Source organism: Schistocerca gregaria, chromosome 10 (genome assembly GCF_023897955.1).
Source record: "Schistocerca gregaria isolate iqSchGreg1 chromosome 10, iqSchGreg1.2, whole genome shotgun sequence".
Classification (NCBI taxonomy): Eukaryota; Metazoa; Arthropoda; class Insecta; order Orthoptera; family Acrididae; genus Schistocerca; species Schistocerca gregaria.
Genome location: NC_064929.1, coordinates 132,244,307 through 132,267,893, shown reverse-complemented (window position 1 = coordinate 132,267,893; position 23,587 = coordinate 132,244,307). Strand labels below are relative to the sequence as shown.

The 23,587-nt window shown below is 43.8% G+C and overlaps 1 protein-coding gene across 5 annotated transcripts in view; it reads right to left on the bottom strand.

Annotated features, from left to right (window-relative positions):
* Positions 1–23,587, bottom strand: part of LOC126293746 (tropomodulin) — a 633,877-nt gene that overhangs the window by 323,354 nt on the left and 286,936 nt on the right. The window contains exon 1 of one of the 5 annotated variants that reach the window (XM_049987101.1): positions 16,365–16,470. The exons of the other annotated variants lie outside the window; for them this stretch is intronic. Coding sequence (XP_049843058.1) covers positions 16,365–16,406 — 42 coding nt within the window. The 5' untranslated portion in view covers positions 16,407–16,470. Of the gene's footprint in view, positions 1–16,364; positions 16,471–23,587 lie in introns of those variants that run through there. 5 annotated transcript variants of the gene reach the window in all.

Here is a 23,587-nt window from a genome sequence, read left to right as displayed (position 1 = left end):
AGCCACTTTCAACACACAGTCACCGTTAGCACGTCTGAAAACGACTGCACACTTACTCGCTGCACCGTACTCTGACATGCACCAACACACCTGTGCGTATGTGGACTGCTGCCAGCGCCACCGTGCGACGACCGCAGGTCAAATGCACTGCGCTGCCATACCCCGAGGTAATTTAAACCCGCATACCGTCTACCAGAGCGTTGTTTCACAATGCATCTGTATTATCCTTAATTTATGAGCATGAGTGTATAAGTACATCCACCTGAGATGTGGATTCTGGTGACAATTAATGGGGGCTCGATTAAATTTCCTGTGAGTGTACTTGTTACATTCAGTTCGCCCTCTGAACTTCCTGTTCTGGTCAGGTTCTAAAGTCCTGGTACTATTATACCTTATTCACCCACTGAAAATTCGAGTGAGAAGTGCATAATGCTGGCCCAGGAGGAAGGTGTTGTCAGGTGGCAGACCGCCACTGACCAATGGAGTACTTGCTCTGATGGTAGCGCAGCGCATCCCGCCGGCTATTCCTGGCGGCCCGCCCCCCGCCTCCCACGCGCCGGCGCTGGTAATTCGGGAGAGCGGCCGCCCGCCCCCCTGCCGCAGACTTACGCACGCAGCGCCCAGCCGGTGGCCCTGCACTTCTCAACGGCGCACACGCCGCAGTCCTTCCAATCCACTACAATGTCACAGCCTTACCCAGCCAGCTGCTCGTCAGTCAAAGCTTATCCATCGGAGCTTGATTTTGGTCTGGTACAACCTTGACCACCCTAACACCCTTAACTGTCGTGGCCAACCAAGTGACTGAATCGTGTGAGCACTCCAGAGCGATAACCACACACAAGTCAAATTACACAGAGTTAACATACCAGTGCACTTTAAACGAAAATGACAAATCTGTTTACGACAGATTTCCCTTGAGAAAAAGGAATTTTTCCTTCTTTTTACCCAGGCATGTTCCACTGAAGTTACAGGATAAGCAGATGGTTGTCTTATTTTATTTATATTAAATGACAGGAAAATTGCTCTCTACTACTGTACATATAGAAATAACAAGATTTAAAAAACATATTCACAAGAAAATTGATGGTGGAGAAACTGACTTTCTAAGACGAGCATCAACGATGTTCCGTTTGGAACACGAGACAAATGAGGATGAAAAGGCGATAACACACAAGAAATTTAAAATAATGGATGAGATTGAACGCAGAAAACTTTTCTAGTTTGGATCCTTAAAATGAGAATGAGGTAAAAAAGAATATGTAAAAATATATTTGGATACAGACCGATAAACAGAAGGTACAGTGGAAGGCAGCGACTTAAATCCATTGAAGGGATAGAAAGAAGTGTTGCCAACAGAAACCTGACCGTTGAAGATACAGATACTGGGCTACTATGGAGGCTGAGGAGATCCTAGAGGTGGCATTTTGTGGTTTCCTGTCTTTTCATTACAACTGTTTTTCTTTCACAGTATGTCATATGCAGCCATAGGAGACTTACTGGAGAAAACTTATTTACGTCAAAAATTTACGAGTGGAAAGTTGAGGTGAACATTTTATTGTATGCGGAACATTGTGTTTCCATATAGAATAATAAGATTGTTTTATCAGATTAGCTTCCATTCAGATGGCTGTTGTACTCAGCGACTGTTATATTGACTTGTAAATAATAGATTTCAGCTATCAGTCGTCCTTTTTAAATTTTATTGACAGATCTAGATTGAGTATTCAATGAACTGTGGATGAAGCCCAACCAACAGACATTGCATGCAGTGATCAAAAATGATAGTGCATTGAGAATGGCTAGTTTCTAGCTGAAATCTAGATCTGCCAGTAAAATTTAGAAAAAGGAGGACTGATAGTTGAAATCTATTATTTACAAGAGTGTTTTAACACACACAATAAAATAAGCAAGTTTTCGATGTAAGTAACCTTTCTACATTAACTTCTCTATGGCTGCAATGAAAGTGTGAAAGGAAAGCAGCTATACTGTAAAAAACAAGAAACAATAAAAACCATAACATGTGACAGTTAATAAGGTACGTACAGTTTTTTGGTATGTTTCCAGATATGTGAGTACTATTCTTAAAAACTGAAAATTCAGTATGTACATGTAGTAAAGGACAATGTTCTTGTAATTTAATGAAAAGACAAAAAACCCTCTGATGCTACTGTAAATTCAGCGAAACAAGTCTTGGTAAAAAGAAGAAAAAATGATTATGCTCGAGGTGTCTCCCTCTGTCTGCAGTGGTGACATTAGTTGGTAGCAGACGGAACACTTAATGCTCTCCACTGTTTCTTCATGACCCATATGTATGTTGCATCAGTGGCCAACATAACTGGTTTATGCACACTATCTGTAACTGTGATGTCAGCTCTCCAACCAACTGTTGGCAGTTGATGGTTGGAGGCGTATAAATGGATCGTGATAACCCCTTCAGCATTAACTAAGGCTTGAAGATGCCGCGCTGAAGCACCTAAACTGGTAGCTACAAAGCAAATACGATCCTAAGGACAATTCTGAACAGCCGTGGTCCCCAAAAGGATGGACATACAAAGATTACAGTGCTACTGCAGGCACAGGTGTTTCGGGTCATGTGGCTCGGCGCACGTTGTTGAGCACAGAGCGGCGCAGCAGGCGACCCATACGTGTTCCTATCTCGAATCGACGGCGTTGTCAATTACCGTGGGCACATAGACATCGGACCTTGAATCAGCAGAAACGTCTCGTCCGGTCGGATGAAACTCGTTACTTGTTGCATCGGGTCGACGGTCGTGTCCAAATGCGCCACCAACCAGGCGAACAGGCGAACAGATGCTCGAAACACGCACCGCGCGACGGACGAAGGTGAGTGGGGCCGGCCTATGCCATGCGGGACACTCACTTGGGACCCCAGTGGGACCTATGGTAGTAATCGAAAGCACAACAATACAATAGCTCAGGACTACGTCAATATTATTGTAGGCCACCTACATCTCATCATGCTCGATGTCTTCCCTATCCTCTAGTAGGATAACACTCCGTGTTGCAAGACCAGAATTGTGCAACACTGGTTTGAACGGCATGGTCATCTCACGTTGATCTGTTGACCAGAAAATTTGGCTGATCTGAACGCGATGAAAACAGGTTTCGGACGCTAGCGGGCATCAGGTCACTGACCCGTAATTTACGGGGAATTGCTTGACTAATCACCACACGCACGGTGCCACATACCTTTGGAAAGCTACCAAGGGTCCTCAGACTCCATACCAGGCACGATCGTTTGTTTATTCCGTTCCAAAGGAGGACTGCCACACCATTACGGACGTAGTCAAGTTTTAAATTTTAATTAACATCAGCCTCAGTTGCAATGTTTACCTGGACTTACCTAGGTTTCAGTTGGGATAACCCAACCTTCTTCAGAGAAAAAGGAACTACGATTTGTCCATAATGGACAACGTCAAAAACTAAAAACTATAATATAGTAATACATCGCTGTACGGCAGCAACGGATGTTGTACTGTGACTGCGGTCGCGAAGGGGGACCGAAGCTATTTCCCAGATAAGTTATTGCAATATGACGATGTATTACTACATTATAGTTTGTAGTTTTTGACATTGTCCATTATGGACAACTCTCAGTTTCTTTTATACTGAAGAAGGTGGGTTATCCCAACTGAAACGTAGGTAAATCTAGGTAAACATTGCAACTGAGGCTGTTGTTAATTTAAAATTAATATTTATACAGTTGCTGACAGGGCAGCAAAATGTTGAAAATATTAGTAGTCAAGTTTTAGCCTGTCAGTGTAGTTTTGTCACTACATATCATCTACATAAACACGGGGGTGACAAAAGTCATGAGATAGCTGTATGCACATATTTAGATGGCAGCAGAATCGTGTACACAAGGTATAAAAGGGTAGTGCATTGGCGGAGTCGCCATCTGCGCTTTATTTATTTATGGTATTGTGACAAGAACAAATATTGAGAAATACATACAGTATACAATTACACATTTAAGGATTTAGGCAGAACCAATATATTAAAATTCTTAACGCTAATAATTAAATGACATTTAAAGCACACAATTAGGAGTGTTAATAAGAACAGTTACATTTAATAAGAGTTCAACATCTAATGAATGAAGCCAATTGATAGTAGAGGAAGTAGCATTAATAACGTCACTGGATACTTCTGGGTACTTTCTCAGCCAATATGCTGAATCGTTTGTTCTTGGACCACACAGTCACAGGCTGGCGATTCTGCAAGTCCCCACTTGTGCATCAGAGCATTGTGAACGGTTCTCATCCTGATGCAAAGACGTGGTTGACGTGAAAAGATTTCCGGCCAAATTACGACCGCGCGACGGGAATTAACAGACACTGAAAGAGCAATGGTAGTTGGAGCTAGATGCATGGGGCGTTCCTTTTCGGGAATCTTCAAGGACTTCAGTATTCGGCGATCCACAGTGTCAAGCCTGTGCCGAGAATAATAGATTTCAGGCATTACCTGTCACCACTGATCACTCAGTGGCCGACGGCCTTCACTTACTGACCGAGAGCAGCGGTGTTTGCGTAGAGTTGTCAGTGCTAACTGAGAAGCGACACTGCGCCATATAACCACAGAAATCAATGTGGCCGGCCGCAGTGGTCGAGCGGTTCAGTCCTGAACCACTTGGCTGCTACGGTCGCAGGTTCTAATCCTGCCTCGGGCGTGGATGTGTGTGATGTGCTTAGTGATGACCTCAGATAAGCACCATAGCCATTTGAACCATTTTGAAATCAGTATGGGACGTTGGACGAACGCATTCGGTAGGACAGTGCCGTGAAATTTGGCTTTAGTGGGCTATTGCAGCAGACGACAGACGGGACTCCCTTTGCTGGCAGCACGACATCGCCTGCAGAGCCTCTCCGGGGCTCGTGGCCGTATCGGTTGTACCCTCGTCCACTGGAAAACCGTGACCTGGTCAGATGAGACCCGATTTCAGCTGGCAAGAGCTGATGGTAGGGTTACAGTGTGACGCCGACACCAATGCACTATGGAAGCAGGTGGTGGCTCGATAGTAATGCGGACTGTGATTATATGGAATGGACTGGCTTGAAGACGCTGACCGGCCAGGTATTTCAAGTGCAGGAACAGATGGTAGTCACTGGGCGCAAGATCGGGGCTGTACGGAGGATGATCTAGAGTTTCCCGTCGAAAAGATGCGATGAAATCTTTGGTCTGATTCGCCACATGCGGACGGGCGTTGTATAGCAGCAAAACGAAGCCCTTGCTCAACTTCCCTGGACTGTTACTTTGATTCTGGTGTGACGTAGGCCACCCATGTTACTTCGCCCGTAACAATTTGGCTTAAGAAATCATCGCCGTCGTTGTGGTACCGCTCAAGGAAAGTCAATGCACTGGTTTTGTGCACATCCGTCAACATTTTCGGTACCCAACGTGCGCACAATTTTCAGTAATTCAAGTGCTCGATAACAATGCCATACAAAACATTACGAGAAACATTGGGAATGTCATCCCGTAAGGAGGAAATCGTTAAATGTCTGCTTTCTCTCACCTTACTGTTAACTTGCTGCACCAAAGTTTCACTAACGACCGAAGGACGCCCACTCCGTCGTTCATCGTGCACATTTATGCGGCCATCTTTAAATGCTCTCACCCACTTTTTCACCATTCAATCACTCATAATGTTTTCTCCGTAAACAGCAAAGATCTCACGATGAATATCTATCGCTTTTAGGCTTTTAGCACTAAGAAATCTTACAACAGCCCGTACTTCACAGTCGGCGTGACTCGCGATTATCGGAGGCATCTTAAACACTCAGTACACAACGTAAACAAGGAAGAATCAGACTGCAATGGCGTCAGTGCGTAGATTAAGGTACAGGCTAACATGTAAAAATAAAATTGAGATATCTTAGCAAGTCTTTTTTAAATTACAAAACGGTACTTACTCAAAAAAAAAAAACTCGCTTCGTATATGGGAACTGTGTCTCCATTTGCTAACACCTCCTGTCTCTCCTTTTCTGAAAGATTGTACTTCAGGTTTACTAGTACGCCCAATGGCTTCTCCGTGATGTAAGCAACGTAATAGTATATCATCGTTCCTGATACAGTCTTGATGCTCAGCAAACTGCTGAACTACTTAAGCTTTCCCGGCATGTTGGCTACAACAGTAATATATCGCGGGTGCTTTGTGTTGCTTAAAAACATCAGCGTGATACCCAAGCCTTCTTCGCAGTTACAGTAATTTTTGATTCACAGCTGGACACGAACATTCTTCCATGACAGGTCGAACAAACACGCCTTCTTCTCCTCATGTCGCACCTGACACTTAAGGAAATTTTTCGCAGCTACACTTCAAAAATTCCTCATCATTTGTAAAAGCTTGCAAGAACTACTTCGTTAGGGACGACTTAATATGCAGAGATGATAGTAATTTTAGAGTTCCGTGTCTCAATCTAAGAAACTGAAACTGTTATAGGATTGCTTCGTTATTTGTCTGTCTGTCTGTCTGTCTGTCTGTCCGTCCGTCCGACTGTTAAGGACAGTTTGTCCCAGGAACGGATAGACGCCTGACGTTCAGTATTGTGTGACATATTACGGCCTATGGTCTCTTGGAGGTATAAAAATTTCAAGTTTTTTAGTCAATTCTATCGAATGATATGGTCATTTATGTCACATATTTTGATACTCGAAAACTTCTACGGTGCTTCCGGTTGACACAGAATCACGAAATTCAGGGAGTAGCAAGGTTTCACAGTAAAATAAATAATCTGAAACTTATTAAATTGTCATTATATCACGTAAAAATATCTTTTGCCATTTGAAGGTAGATTGCATTCATCATCCCTCAAAAGCATAATAGGCGAACATTACTGCATGCAAACATAAAATGTTAGTTGAAGTCATGTTTTAATACCTGAAAAATGTTTTGTCGAATCTTCTTCCTCCATAAATGTAACATGAGGTTATTTGCATGTTCGGACTAATCAAATTTTGATATGGTCTCAGAATTTCCAGGACCAGTGTCTATATCAATAAGTGTCTATATCAATAACAGGCAGAAATCGTCGAGATTCTCGATTTCCGAGATGTAGACATAATTAAGTTCGTGCGGAACTCTCGGTGTGCGACTTCTGCTCGCAATTGACCATTTTTTTAATGCTCTCACTTTTATTTACATATTCCGCACTTAGCGAACAAAAGTGTAGTCAGAAAAGAGATGCAATTTACTGTCATCAACAGTTGGAAAGTTAGTCGAATGATTACACGCAGCTTTGCTTGAGCGGGGACATGAAATCCTGAATGAACAACTGGTTTCGTTTTGTCAGCTATCACTGGTCCTTATGGAAATAGTCCACTCATCATTTACCATCAGCAACGATTGTTAACAAATAATTTTAACATTTTTTTGGGTCAACGAGGTTCTTATCCAAAATGTTCTCTTCGCTACTCTTGAGAGATATTCTCGGTGGCTAGTTTAATCTAGACCAATTTTGATCCTCTGTCCTATCACATTGATACAAGAAAAAGGGTACTTTGCAATGTGACAGAAATATTGTATGAAACACATATCACAAAATTACCTAAAACGCAATTCTTAAATATCGAGAGTTAATTGCAAAAAAAAAAGAGTGATAACATATTTTTCTTGGAATATTAGGACTGAACAGCAACGTTCATTAAAAACTGTTTAATCGTTGCCCCGTGTAATCCAAAACCTGCACGTCGTTTATAACAAAACGTTTTGTTACACTGACTGTTCTCGTAGGTGGGTAACAAACTACTTTTAAAAAATACATCACCATGCACCCAGTACTGTTTAAGGTAAGATAATCCACAGCCACGGAGCTCAGAAGCCTGTAAAATGGATAGTTTAATGTTAATAGAAAATTATTTGCAGTTGTATTTGGTGAGTAGACGTGTGGTCGTTGCTCGCTTTTCAGAAGCGCGACCTCCCGCTAATAATATCGGTTCCCACCCTTGGCGTACATCTTCACGCCACTTAGACTGGAAACCTCGCACGACAACATTTTTAAAATAAAAAATGTACTCTAAGATGTACGGGTCTTTGATGGACTGAGAAAAAGCTTTTGGAGAAAAATGAAAAAATAAGAAGCCTTTTAACTGCCCAGATAAGTAGAAATAGACTGAAAGGACATCACACTGAACTGGAATGCGTTTTTTCATACCCCACGCACCAGCTACAATTTTCTATTTTCTACTGTGTCTGTATTATCATCACATCCATGTCCTTTCACACTATCAACTGATTTAGATATTATCAACTGAAGACAAAGTGATTTAGGTGTGCCATTTTAAATGGCTTTCTCTGAAACCGACGTACAACACACATTATATACATCGTACACTGCTGTGTTGTTAGAAGTTTATAGGCCAGTCCGTATTACGTATTACATTACAGCGGTAGTGCTATTCAAATCAACTTTGATTCTATCACGAACCGTTGTGATCATAGATTATACGAAAAGAGAGCAACATAGCAGTCAGATTTCCATCAGCTTTTCTTACTCTCGCAAATCTAGATTTCGGCTGTAAATAGCCATCTTCAGTGCATTTTCGTTACAATTCAACAGACTCGCGGCAGTTCATATCACCACGACCTAAGTTTCATCTCCAATTACAATTTTTGGACATTAAGTTCCGACATGAATGAAAACTATCCTTCAGCTCTTGTGCAAACTGACACACGATTTTTCTTCTGTTCAGCACTTAAAAGACTGGGAACAAATTTTGCATTCGCATGCTAAATTTTTTGGTATGCTCTCCAATAGTTATTCGCCTGTTTGAAATAATAATTTTGGCCACTTTTTGCACGTTTTCTGTTTTAGAGGTCAATGGATGTCCTATACGTTGCATGTCCTCTACCGACTCATTGCAGCTTTTAAATCGTCCGTATCACTTGCAAGCAGTCTTCAGAGTTGCAACATTGTCAGCACAGACCAATTTCCAAATTTCTAGAGTTTCTTTGGCACCTGTTTCTAACTAGAAACAGAACTAAACGTTCACGCGTTGGTCGAAATCCACGATGCGCCACAGACACCGTAAACACAACCTCGCTCTAGCGTCTCTGGACGCTGACTGACAAGTCAGAGCGTGTCCCATCTTGACACTGCCTGTCTCATCGAATCAGCCTGTTAGGCAAATTATGAGGAATGGTTGCAGAGTCACCAGTTGCTGCTAGAAAGTATAATTCGCCATACTTCTTTTTGTCACACATCGAATATCGCGAGTTCACATATTAAAATATTGTAGTTTTCTAAACTGAGACCAAACAACTTTGTCTATTACAATGCAATTCGTGTGGGTCGGTGGCTCAATGGTGAAACGCCAGACAACAAATTCAAAAACCTGGAGTTTGACCCCTGATCAGTCCTACGATTTTGATCTGTGACTTATCACTTCTTTGTTGATGTGAAAAATGTCGAATTACACTTTGGTTAGCAACTGACGTTGGCTCGGTAAGTCAGTTAGAAGGAAGACAACGGCGTGTACCAATTCCAACAGAGCCGCGTCTAGTACAGCACTGTGGCGGTCAAACAACCTTCGGAATCATGACTGCTTTACTGTCGTAATTTCGTCCCATAATCACGCCAGTTTTACAGGGTTTGTTTCCGCTATTATTAGGTTTCTCTATTACCGAAGTTCACATTCTCATTGGTTATTTATCGCTGCAAATGAACACGAAGACTAACGTAACTACCTCTTGTACACTCGGCTGGCGTTAAGTGTGCTTTCTTCTACTTCCCCCGGCGGCTGAATGTATCTCACCTTTTAAGAGCATGCTAACGACGTTCCTGGTGACGTAATATGTTTTTGTATATTCCTTACGACTCGTTACTATGACAATAACAACGGTATAAGTTTGTTTTCTCTCCCTCCTTTCCTGTTAATTTCTAACTATATGGCCTGATAGTTAAAGTCTGTCATGTTTCTTTGACCCTTCCGTCATGTTTACTGAACTGAAGTTGTCTGTAACAAGTTGCAAAACCGGATATTAAAGTAGTTGTTATATTTATGACAAAATAATAAAATTGTTATCTATATATTCTAACATCAATATTGCAGCACTCCGTCCATATCCTGTAAAAGCTTCGTAAAAATGTCTAATATTCCATACAGAATACTTCCTGATATTTTGCAGAATTGGGTCACGGATCAGCTTTCGGCTGCTTAGGCCAGCTTTCGATGTCATTAAGTTTTCCTATTGAAAGGTCTCTGTGTGAGCTACCTCGTAAGATTTTATTGAAGTTAACCACATTTCCATGTCTCTGTGAGCTCGGTTTACCGTGCAATTAATACAAGAGCTATGCAGAAAGTACGGAACGATCGCTCCCGAAATGAAAATCATAGTGAAACACGACGAAACTTAGCACAGAGGTATTGGACAGTATCTCTTAGTATGCCCATCGATCGCGTCACGTCAGTCCTAAGCACGTAAAGACGCCTAGAGCAATAGTGCCTCCCGCCAAGTATGGGTGGCTGCCGGCAGATTTCGCCTGAGGTCATGCAGCCCACATAAAACAACTGTTGTACAGTTCCATCTCCATAACAGTTCTCGACCGCACACTGCAGGGGTAACGGGGAAGCTCCTACAGCGATTTTGCTGTGAAGACTTTGATCACCCACCGTACAGCCCATACTTGGCTCCCTCTGATTTTCATCTCTGCTCACAGGAAGCGCTGACTATGGCAACGTACTGGCAGAGACTATAAGCGGCAATCCACGGTAGAAAGTTGTTGAAAAGCACAGGAGGCTATCTTCTGTGATAAAGATATTGGAAAGTTGGTACCACGTAACGACGGATTTCAAAGTCGGAGAGTCGACTATGTAAGACGTAGCTGGAAGGTGTAGCTAACTGTTGCAAATGAAACAGATTTGATTTTCACTGTGGTTTCCATTTCGCAGCCGATGTTTCCGCATAGCCCTCGTAAATTTCCTCTTCTATAAAAAGAGTGATCAGCTGAGTTCGTTCACAACAGCTGCATTTTTTTCATATTTAATACTAAGCTTGTATGCTAATTGGATACGTCAGATGCGCTTGTGCACAGACGATTAAGTTTTGCTACTTCTCTGAGTCCCACAATATGTTTACCATGCCTCGGTGACATATTCTACTTTAAAATGTGTGTGTGTGTGTGTGTGTGTGTGTGTGTGTGTGTGTGTGTGTGTGTGGTAGTAGTCTGCTACTACGACAGTATTGCCAATGAGTAAAAGCTTGGTGGGTAGCAAAGGGGTTACTGTTTGCCTTTGTCGAACCTATTGTGTAGGCTGGCTCTCTGGCCACTTCCATTGGCGGGATATACCCTGGTTTCGTCAGGGGAGCTGATCACTGACCGCTGGGAGCTTGATAAGATCGGTTGCTTATAAGAGCTTCTCCTAGGTAGTTAATCTGTGTAAGTTTTCGCTCTAACTAAAGCTCCTAATGCTTTTCTATTTATGATTTATTGTCAATTACTTTGTGTGACTCGTTTTATTTTTAATATCGCTAGTGTCGAATACTTTGAAATTTAAGTGATTTCGAAGGCCGCTGTTTGATTCTACTACTCACTTGGACACGTGGACATGTGATGAATAGATAACGATTCAGTTCAGTCAGTTACTTTTATAACAGTGAATACCTGTGCAATTTAGTAATGCCACTCTGCAGTGCAGTGCCATTGAGTTTTCAAGTCATCTTATTCCGTACCTTCAATTGTCCAATTCTTACCTTGTTCATTACCATCACTTATTGGTGTTCACGTTTGAGAGCCTTCAGCTTTCTCGTCTTATCATTATTCTGATAAATTCAGTGCAGTGCTTATCCGTTTATTCTGAAATTCCTGTTTGTACAATACTTACTTCCGTTTCGTTACCCCCACGGCCTCGTGCTCTGGCTTAAGACCTTTCCGTGCTGTAGCTCCCAGATCTTCCTCTTACACTGTATATTTAAGTTAAATGTTTTTCTTAGCTCTTGTTTTGATCTTCGTTAGTGTGGCTTAGCGCAAACTTCACAAATTCATTCGGTGTGTTAAAATAGAGCGAGCAGTATCTCTTGGCTAGCCACGTGTAGTCACGGTGCAGGGCGTTTGTTCTTTTCGTTTCTCCACTGTGTAAACTTGGTTGTTAAGTGCGTGTGTGGTTAACCCAACCTTTGGTTATTCCCGTTCCATAAGCGGAGAGCTCAGTAGCGGGCTCAGAACCAAAGTTTGCGATTAATCAAGTATGGGTCTTAATATATACAGGGTGGTCCATTGATCGTGACTGGGCTAAGTATCTCACGAAGTAAGCGTCAAACGAAAAAACTACACAGAACAAAACTTGTCTAGCTTGAAGGGGGAAACCAGATAGCGCTATGGCTGGCCCGCTAGATGGCGCTACCATAGGTCAAACGGATATTAACTGCGTTTTTTAAATAGGAACCCCAATTTTTATTAAATATTCGTGTAGTATGTAAAGAAATATGAATGTTTTAGTTGGACCACCTTTTTCGCTTCATGATAGATGGCGCTGTAATAGCCATAAACATATGGGTCACAATTTTAGACGAACAGTTGGTAACAAGCAGCTTTTTAAATTAAAATACAGAACGTAGGTACGTTTGAACATTTTATTTCGGTTGTTACAATGTGATACATGTACCTTTCTGAACTTATAATTTATGAGAACGCAAGCTGTTACAGCGTCATTACCTGTAAATACCACATTAATGCAATAAATGCTCAAAATGATGTCCGTCGACCTCAGTGCATTTGACAATACGTGTAACGGCATTCCTCTCACCAGCAAGTAGTCCGACTTCCGTAATGTTCGCACACGCATTGACAATGCTCTGACGCATATTGTCAAGCGTTGTCGGTGGATCACGATAGCAAATATCCTTCAACTTTCCCCCCGAAAGAAATCCGGGGGCGTCAGATCCGGTGAACGTGCGGGCCATGGTATGGTGCTTCGACAACCAATGAAATATGCTATTCAGTACCGCTTCAACCGCACGCGAGCTATGTGCCGGACATCCATCATGGAAGTACAGCGCCATTCTGTCATGCAGTGAAACATCTTGTAGTAACATCGGTAGAACATTACGTAGGGAATCAGCATACATGGTACCATTTAGATTACCATCGATAAAATGGGGGCCAGTTATCCTTCCTCCCATAATGCAGCACCATACATTCACCCGCCAAGGTCGCTGATGTTCCATTTGTCGCAGCCATCGCGAGTTTTCCGTTGCCCAATAGTGCATATTATGTCGATTTACGTTACCGCTGTTGGTGAATGACGCTTCGTTGGTAAATAGAACGCGTGCAAAAAATCTGTCATCGTCCCGTGATTTCTCTTGTGCCCAGTGGCATAACTGTACACGACGTTGAAAGTCGTCGCCATGCAATTCCTGGTGCATAGAAATATGGTATGGGTGCAATCGATGTTGATGTAGCATTCTTAACACCGAAGTTTTTGAAATTGCCAATTCTCTCGCAATTTGTCTGCTACCGATGTGCGGATTAGCCGCGACAGCAGCTAAACAACCTACTTGGGCATCATCATTTGTTGCAGGTCGTGGTTGACGTTTCACATGTGGCTGAACACTTCCTGTTTCCTTAAATAACGTAACTATCCGGCGAACGGTCCGTACACTTGGATTATGTCGTCCAGAATACCAAGCAGCATACATACCACACGCCCGTTGGACATTTTGATCCCAATAGCCATACATCAATAAGATATCGACCCTTTGCGCAATTGGTAAACGGTCCATTTTAACACGGGTAATGTATCACGAAGTGAATACCTTCCGCACTGACGGAATGTTACGTGATACCACGTACGTATACGTTTGTGACTATTACAGCGCCATGTATCACAAAGCGAAAAAAGTTGTCCAACTAAAACATTCATATTTCTTTACGTACTACACGAATATGTAATAAAAATGGGGGTTCCTACTTTAAAAAAAAAAAAAAACGCAGTTGGTATCCGTTTGACCTATGGCAGCGCCATCTAGCGGGCCAACCATAGCGCCATCTGGATTGCCGCTTCAAGTTAGACGAGTTTCGTTCTCTGTAGTTTTTCGTTTGATGCTTATTTCGTGAGATATTCGCTCGGTCACTATCAATGGACCACCCTGTATATCAGGCACCAACAATCGTGACATTTAGTTATGTTCATAAGTGTTTTAGTTAAATATCTAAGTCAGCAAATGTTCATTCTCAGCCGGAAATTTATTCAGGCTTCCCACAACTGAAATTCGTCCCACGCCTCGTCCAGGGCGCGTCCCACAGCACTTACTTGCGCAGGAAGTCAATACAGGTCATTGGTTTTCATCAGTCATGAATTACTAAATTGGCTCAGTGTTAGAATGAATCTTACATTCTTAAATGCTTGGCCTTAACCACGAAACCGTAGCCAAGACTATTCTCAGGCTTCAGTAGCAACCCTTACAACCAGTACAGAAGGCTTTTACCAAGAGACCGAAAGCTGGTAATTGAACAGAACATTAACATGTTTTTCCTATTTTAAATATTATCATGTTTTGCCAAGCACAAACGGAAAATTCAGTTAATGGTATAATATTCCGCCAATAGATGTAGATGTAAATATTGGTACATGGCGGTAAGCCGGGATTCGAATATATAAACACGTGCTGGACAGAGTACCGAAATTCGAACTGCATTAAGATACAAGGAGTAAGGCAACTAACAGCGATAACTGACTGCGGTGAAAGCCAAATGCAAGAGAAGCCACGAGTCTGCAACTAATTAGAGACCACAAAACTGCCATTTGCAAGATAGCTGCCTCTGAGTGGCAAAAACTGCCAGCCACTTCGGTACTGAGTGTTGTCTTACTTTTGTGCTAGGTAGTATAAATCTATTTGAAATGTAAAACTTCAGATTCGTCACCGTTTATAACTGGGCTTGTACGCCTGTTAGAGCATATTCGACAGCGCAATGTTGGGGTATGTGGTGTAAGCTATGATGGTCCTGATGATTTAAGACGAGATTCTGATGCGCCAATATGGTCCAATGTGGACAGGTCGAGCACAACCTGTATCTCAGGCGCTAGGATCACCTAATTTTTTTCTCAGCTGTAAAGTGTAGAACACTCGCGTTGATGCAGTAGAAGCAGAGCAGCGAATTGTAGAGTCTTGTAAAGTTTAACGAGATGGTCCGGCGGCTCTGAAAGAATTCGTGGTTCATCGCACAGACGGGTGTAGTACTGCATCCAAATGTGAGCACGGCAAATAGAATGCCTCCTTCAACATGTTCCAGTGTACAGTAAACTTTTACATGCAACCCGCCGAAGCGGTATTTTAATCCTCGTTAAGACCGGCCATTTGATGGGGTCGTAGTCGGAAAGTTCGCATCTCGGATAAATTAACAGTAACTATGACAATACAGAGTGAGCACAAAGTCTTCCCTTGAGTACAAATGGTTATTTTTAAGTAACTACGCTAGATATAACTGTGCGGTTTGTTGCAAATGGTATTTAACTTATAGATGTGCTCTGACAGCTCAGTTACAGTAATTGCAACCATGGCTAGTGTTTCAGCAAGAGAGTTCGTTGCCGCACCGGAGGTTATTTGTTCGTCATTTCTTGGATGAAACCTTAGCGAACACACAGAGCGGTAGAGACGACCCAATACGTTTACCAGACGTAACCTCTCTTCATTTTTATTGTGGGACTACGTTAAGGAAAAATTTTCAGTTCACCGATTTCTGATGTATTCGTGCAGTAGGAGTTTGCACGAGCTGCCGTAGACACGGTCGCGGAAGAGATGTTGACAAAGACGTGGCGAGAATTTGAGTATCGTTCATACGTTTCACAGGTAACAAACCGAGCACGTGTGGAAGTGTATACATAAAAAAAACTTTATTAGTCAACCAACCATTTACAACAAGCCACACAGCTGTTTCCAGCATAGCTCGTTAGAAATAGTAACTCTAAATCAAGTAAAGCCCTTAGGCTCACCCAGTATTTCATAACGAAGTCAGTCACGGGTCATAAAAACAGATTGCCGGTTATCCCGCAAACGGCTCTTGTATACTGCTTCTGTCATCCTGTCATCCTGTCATCCGTGTCAGTTTTCGCTGTCTCTTATCACATACCGTGAGTTACGATGGAACCGTCGTCGTAATTTTAATTACACGTACACACAATGACACAAATTATCCGTCCTTTCGCTTATCAGTATCACTTTACGAAAACTGTTTTTTCGATATGTTTGACCGTTGTTGACAGCTGAAAAAGCGGTCGCACTTGTACCGTTCGACGGCGTCACTTTGTTCGCACGGGAGTTTTATTGTCGCCGCTGTCAGAGGAGACGTTTCTGCGGGTGAGCGCGCATCCTCAGTCAGTGTTAGTGGCAGGGGCGGCCCGCTGACCTTGACCTCCCGGGACCACTCCTGGAAATACTCCATCCCCATGGCTGGCTGCGGTGGCTCCTATCCCACTGGCGAGTGTTCCGGTGCCCAGCGACGGCGAGGAACTGAGGAGTCGCGCCGGCGTCGCGACGCGGGGCGTCCAGCGCCCCTCCCCCCTCCAGAGGGGGGTTAGGGGGGGGGCTCGCCCCCGCGATATGCGCCCCGCTCGCGGATTCTTCGGCCCTATGAGCGCCTGGCAGCGGCACACAGGAGCACCTCGGCGGCCGGCCCATTTATTCTGGTGTGCAAAGCGACTGTCCGCCACTTTGTCTCCGTCCGTGGCCGAGTACCGCCACATCTGGCCCACACCGCTGTGCCCTGCACACAGCGCCAGCCGCCACCTGACATCCCGTGAGGCGGCGAGCTGACCAGAACTACACTAATGGCCATTAAAATTGCTACACCAAGAAGAAATGCAGATGATAAGCGGCTATTCATTGGACAAATACATTTTACTACAACTGACATGTGATTACATTTTCACGCAGTTTGGGTGCATAGACCCTGAGAAATTAGTACCCAGAACAACCACCTCTGGACGTAATAACGACCTAGATACGCCTGGGCACTGAGTCAGACAGAGATTGGGTGGCGTGTACAGGTACAGCTGCCCATGCAACTTCAACACGATACCACAGTTCATCAACAGTAGTGACTGGCGTATTGTGACGAGCTAGTTGCTCGGCCACCATTGACCAGACGTTTTCAGTTGGCGAGACATATGGAGAATGTGCTGGCCAGGACAGCAGTCGAACATTTTCTGTATCCAGAAAGGCCCGTACAGGACCTGCAACATGCGGTCGTGCATTATCCTGCTGAAATGTAGGGTTTCGCAGGGATCGAATGAAGGGCAGAGCCACGGGTCGTCACACATCTGAAATGTAACGTCCACTGTTCAAGTTGCCGTCAATGCGAACAAGAGGTAACCGAGACGTGTAACCAATGGCACTCCATACCATCACGCCGGGTGATACGCCAGAACGACGATAACGAATACACACTTCCAATGTGCGTTCACCACGATGTCGCAAACACGGATGAGACCATCTAGATGCTGTAAACAGAACCCGGATTCATCCGAAAAAATGACGTTTTGCCATTCGTGCACCCAGGTTCGTCGTTAAGTACACCATCGCAGACGCTCCTGTCTGTGATGCAGCGTCAAGGATAAACGAAGTCACGGTCTCCGTGCTGATAGTCCGTGCTGCTGCAAACGTCGTCTAACTGTTCGTGCAGATGGTGGTTGTCTTGCAAACGTTCCCACCTGTTGACTCAGAGATCGAGACGTGGCTGCACCATCCGTTACAGCCATGTGGATAAGATGCCTGTCATCTCGACTGCTAGTGATACGAGGCCGTTGGGATCCAGCACGGCGTTACGTATTACTCTCCTGAACCCACCGATTCCATATTCTGCTAACAGTCAATGGATCTAGACCCACGCGAGCTGTAATGTCGCGATACGATAAACCGCAATCGCGATAGGCTACAATCCGACCTTTATCAAAGTCGGAAACGTGATGGTACGCATTTCTCCTCTTTACACGAGGGATCACTACAACGTTTCACCAGGCAACGCCGGTTGATTGTTGTTTGCGTATGAGAAATTCGGTTGGAATCTTTCCTCATGTCAGGACGTTTAGGTGTCGCCACCGGCGCCAACCTTGTGTGAATGCTCTGAAAAGCTAATCATTTGCATATCACAGGATCTTCATCCTGTCGGTTAAATTTCGCGTCTGTACCACGTCATCTCCATGGTGTAGCAATTTTAATGGCCAGTAGTGTACACAAACGTCGCTTCGCGCCAGGCGTCAGCTGGACGAAAGACGACATCACCTTCCAACGGAACTCTGTTCACACTAGAAGTAGTGTGAAGTCAGTACTGAATGGTGATAGTGATGCTATAGATTGTAGAATAATCTACACACTTTTTGAAGAATAATTGGAAGAGTCATTGGTGGTACCTGTACACTGACTGCAGTGACATCATACCTATTCTTCTACCGCAATTGTTTCGGTTGCCACCAATAATTAAGAAACCAATGAAGGAACAGGGGGAAAACTGTAGACATGTAAATGCAGTCTTCAAACAATCCAACTACATTCTAGGACAAAAAAAAGGCGGTGCGCCATGAACGAACGAGGCGAATGCGACGGAAATTGATAGGTGTGACGTACATGTACAAACAAACAAATGATCTCCATTTCAGAAACCTTGGGTGAGTTTTTCAAGAAAAAGGGCTTCACAAACTGATCATTAACGCTTTCGTTCACGTTTGACCCTTACGTAAGCAGTTATTCGGCTTGGTACTGATTAATAGATGTTTTGTGTCCTCCTGAGGGATATTGTGTCACATTATGTTCGACTGGCGTGTTAGATCGTCAAAATTCCAAGCTGGTTGCAGGGCCGTTACCATAAAGCTCCTAATGTTCTCAGTTGGGGAGAGATCAGGCAACCTTGCAGGCCAAGGTAGGGTTTTCCGAGCACGGAGACAAGCAGTATAAACTATCGCCGAATGCGATCGAGCGTTATCGTACTGAAATATAAGCCCAGGATGGTTTGCCATGAACGACAACGAAAGGGGGACACATTAGATGACGGCACCCTATCCGCAGGAGCGTTAAGAGTACTTCCTTCTGCTGCAGCGGCCAGGAGCAGGAGCGCCACGGCCGTGTCGTTTATGTCACAGCTGGCTGTTCCTCAACTCTGACCATTCCTCCTCCCACAGACACATGACACTGTGCCGCAACGGCGAGGTAACTGCAGGTACACGGGCAGCACAATCGGAAAGCAAGCGGTCTTAGTTGATGTTTCATTACCCGTGAATGCCCACGTGGTTTGGTACTCAGCAGAGTAATACCTTCTTCCCTACCTCTGTAACTGGAAAACGTGTCGCGGATCATCTGTATACGTATATTAACTTTCCTGCTGGATACATTTGATGCGAAGACTGAAGGGTACTTCTGAAGTCGTTGCAGGTGAAGAATTCGTAGCAGCTACAGCAGGTTCCAGATCGCTTACAATTCAGTGTGATGCGCTCTGAAGATATCAAGTGAGCGTATCTTGAGCGTCTGTACTCTTCTCGGACCACTGCGTCATACATGTTATATAAGGGCTTTATATATAATTTTATGAGACCTAGACACTACTGTGTTTGATTATATTTTTATTATATCTTCAGGTTATCCGAAAATAGTACATAGTTTAGTAGAGTATTTTAAAATTTTTAAGTAGATAATCTAACGAATTGTTGAATTGTGGTTCGCTACGAACATCAGGCGGTTATGGTATCCATAAGATATCGATGTTTCAGTTGCTGCCACACCATTTTTTTGAATTTTCTCCTTGTAGTTGTCGAATAATAAAAGTTTATTTCGGTAACGTTTAGTGACAGTTGAGGCAGCATAAACAGTTGCATAGAAACAAGATTAAATTACATATGAATGTAGAACCATATTGACACGAATCAGACAAACAATATAATGTAGCTGATAAGAACAATGATATGATTTGCAGAATACCATAGAGGCAAACAGCCTAGAACCATGTAACATCCCTGACTCTACTGTCAATATAGCTGTAACGAAACATAATTTGAAATAAACTTTCGCAATTCAAAAACTTCACAAATAAATGCTCCAACAACATCGAAGGAGCAAACTTAAAAATGGTGTGACAGCAACTAAGACATATGTTTCGTATGGATACAAGACCACCAGATATATGTACCGAATCATAATTCTGTAATACGTTAAATTATTTGCTTAAAAATTTGAAATATTGTATCAAACTATGTACTTTTCATAGATAACCTGAACACTGAGATGCACCTATTGTAATAAGAAACATGATCAAACACAGTAGCGCGTTGATCTCTTAACATAATACAGAATCTTGAGAGCATATTATGGACATAATGCAAAGCAGCTGATGGAATTCCGCTACTGAAAATCATTAGAGCAACTAAAACGCAACCGCAATGAATGCAGTATTTCGTTTTGGACACTGATGAACGTCAAATAACCCAGTGTATCCTTATTAAGCAGCACGGCGAATTACTCCAACCAACCTCGATGAACCACATAAATATGGTCCGCATTAAAAGCCACTAGGTGCACCAACACGATTACCCCCTGCCCTGTTCCATGTGCAAATAGAGGATGGGAGGAATGATGTGCTCAGTACCCACATCCGTCGTCGAGCGTGCTATACACTGAGGTGATACAGGTCACGGGTCAGCGATATGCACATCTACAGATGGCTTTAGTCACGAACACAAAGTATAGAAGGACCTTTCATTTGTACTCGTGATTCATGTGATAAGGATTCCGACTTGATAATGGCCGTTCGATGGTTCAAGTGGCTCTGAGCACTATGGGACTTAACATCTGAGGTCATCAGTCCCCTAGACTTAGAATTACTTCAACCTAACTAGCCTAAGGACATCACACACATCCATGCCGGAGGGTGGATTCGAACCTGCGACCGTAGCAGCAGCGCGGTTCCAGGCTGAAGCGGCTAGAACCGCTCGGCCACAGGGAATTAACAGACTTTGACGCGGAATTTTAGTTCGATCTAGACAAAATATACATTTCGGAAATCGTTGCGGAATTCAATAATCCAACATTAACAGTGTCTAGAGTGTGAAGAGTGTACCTGATTTCAGCCATTACCTCTCACCACGGACATCGCACTGGCAGGCGCCGTTAAGCGTGAGGGCGGCTGCGTCTGCTTAGACTTGTCAGTGATAAAAGACCAGCAACATTGAGTGAAATAACTGAAGACGTCAACGTGAAACGAACCACAAACGCATCCTTTGGGACAATGAGGCAAAATTTGGCGTTAATGGGCTACGGCAGCAGACGACCGGCGCGAGTGCATCTGCTAACAGCACGACGTTACGAGCAGCGCCTCTCCTCGGCTCCTGACTGGAAAAGCACGGTTTGGTCAGACGAGTTCCGATTTAGAGCTGATGGTAGGCTTATAGTGTGGCACAGGCCCCACTAAGCCTTCGACCCAAGTTGTCAACCAGGCACTGTGTAAACTTCTGGCGGCTCCGTAATGTTGTGGGCTAAGTTTACATGGAGTGGACTGTGTCCTGTGGTCCAACTACGAGGGGCGTTTGAGAATTCCGTGCAAAAATTAAAACTACTTACGCGTTTGGGCTAAACCTCTTAATTTTCGACATAGACTTACACACTTCGTCCAACGCAATTCTAACTAGTTGATCCCTTCCGAATAATGGAATTGTCCAAGTCTGCAAAATAGCTATTAGCTGCTGCAATTACCACTCCAATGGAATAAAATCTTTGTCCCACCAGCCATTTCTTCAAATTGGGGAACAAATAGTAGTCCGAGGGAGCCAAGTCTGGAGAGGTGGAATCGTATTTCCATTAATTTCGAGACCACAACTGCTGAGGTGTATGCTGGTGCAATGTCGTCGTGGAAAAGGACTTATTTGCGGTCCAGTCGCCGGCGTTTTTCTTGCAGCTCGGTTTTCAAGCGGTCCAATAACGATGATTAATATGCACCTGTAATAGTTTTACCCTTTTCCAGATAGTTGTTGAGGATTATCTCTTGCGAATTCCCAAAAGACAGTCGTCATAACCTTTCCGGCCGAAGGAAAGGTCTTCGGCTTTTTTGGTGCAGATTCTCTCTTGGTAACCCATTGCTTAGATTGTTCTTTGGTCTCATGAGTATAGTTCAAAAATGGTTCAAATGGCTCTAAGCACTATGGGACTTAACATCTGAGGTCATCAGTCCCCTAGACCTAGAATTACTTAAACCAACGTAACCTAAGGACATCACACACATTCATGCCCGAGGCAGGATTCGAACCTGCGTCCGTAGCAGGCACGTGGTTCCGTACTGAAGCGCCTAGAACCATTCGACTACAGCGGCCAGCCATGAGTATAGTAATGTATCCATGTTTCATCTACAGTGACCAAATGACGCAGTTTCTTCCTGAACAGCTGCAAACCGTAGTTGCAATACTTCACACGATTCCGTTTTTGCTCCAGCGTGAGAAATCGCGGAACCCATCTTGCTCATGTCCAAATGTCTATGCAAAATATTACGTAGCCTTTCATTCGAGATGCCCACAGCATTAGAAATTTCACGCAGCGTAACTCTTCTGTCATTAATCACCATATCATGAATTTTATCAATGATTTCTGGAGTCGTAACCTCCACAGGGCGTCCAGAACGTTCAGCATCACTTGGTCCCATATGGCCACTCCGAAAATTTTGAAACCACTTGTAAACTGTTCTAATCGAAGGTGCATAGTGACCTAATGTTTATCAAGCTTCTCTATAGTCTCCTGAGGCGTTTTGCCTTTAATGAAGTAATGTTTAATCACCACTGCCAAACACAAAGAAATAGACCAATATGGCTGAAACTTTGTGTGCGTTCTTTCCGAAGATGCTACTAACTAAACATGACCTCGATACGTGCCGGTGGTGTCATCTATCGGACTTTGCACGGACTTTTCAAACGCCCCCCGTATTCCGCTCATGGGCTAAAAATGGACGTGTTCGGCTACTTGGAGAGCATTTGTGGCAGAGACCGATGGAATTTTTATGAATGGCAGCGCAGTATGTGACCAGACCACAGTTGATCGGGAGGTTTGAAGAACATTCTGGACAATCCAGGCTAATGATTAGGCTACCCAAATCGCCCGACTTGAATCACCATCAGACATTTATGGGACGTAACCGAGACGTCGGTTCGTGCACAAAATACCCCGACGCAACAGTTTCGCATTTATGGAGAGCTATACAGGCAGCAAGGCTCAGTATTTCTGCAGGGGACTTTTCAAATGAGTTGTTGAGCCCACAGCACGTCGAGTTGCTGTACTACGCCGGGCGAAATGAGATCTGACACGATATTAGCACGTCTCCCACGACCTTCGTGATCTCAGTGTATTTTCAAGTGTAGGAATTCTAATAGCTTCCTGCTTGGCGCTTGGAGAGTATCTTCCGATATTCGTGAAACCCGCGAAGTTACAAAGCCAGGCGATATAGGGAAAGTGTTGTCCACGTATCTGAGCCAGCTGTTAACTCCTCTATCGACCGGCGATGCGCTGCAGGAAGACAGCTAGAAAGCGGCCCGCTGCAGCGGAGCCGCCGTGCTGGTGAAGCCAGGAATAGCCGGTGAGGCGCCGACCGCCGACCGCGTCTAACAG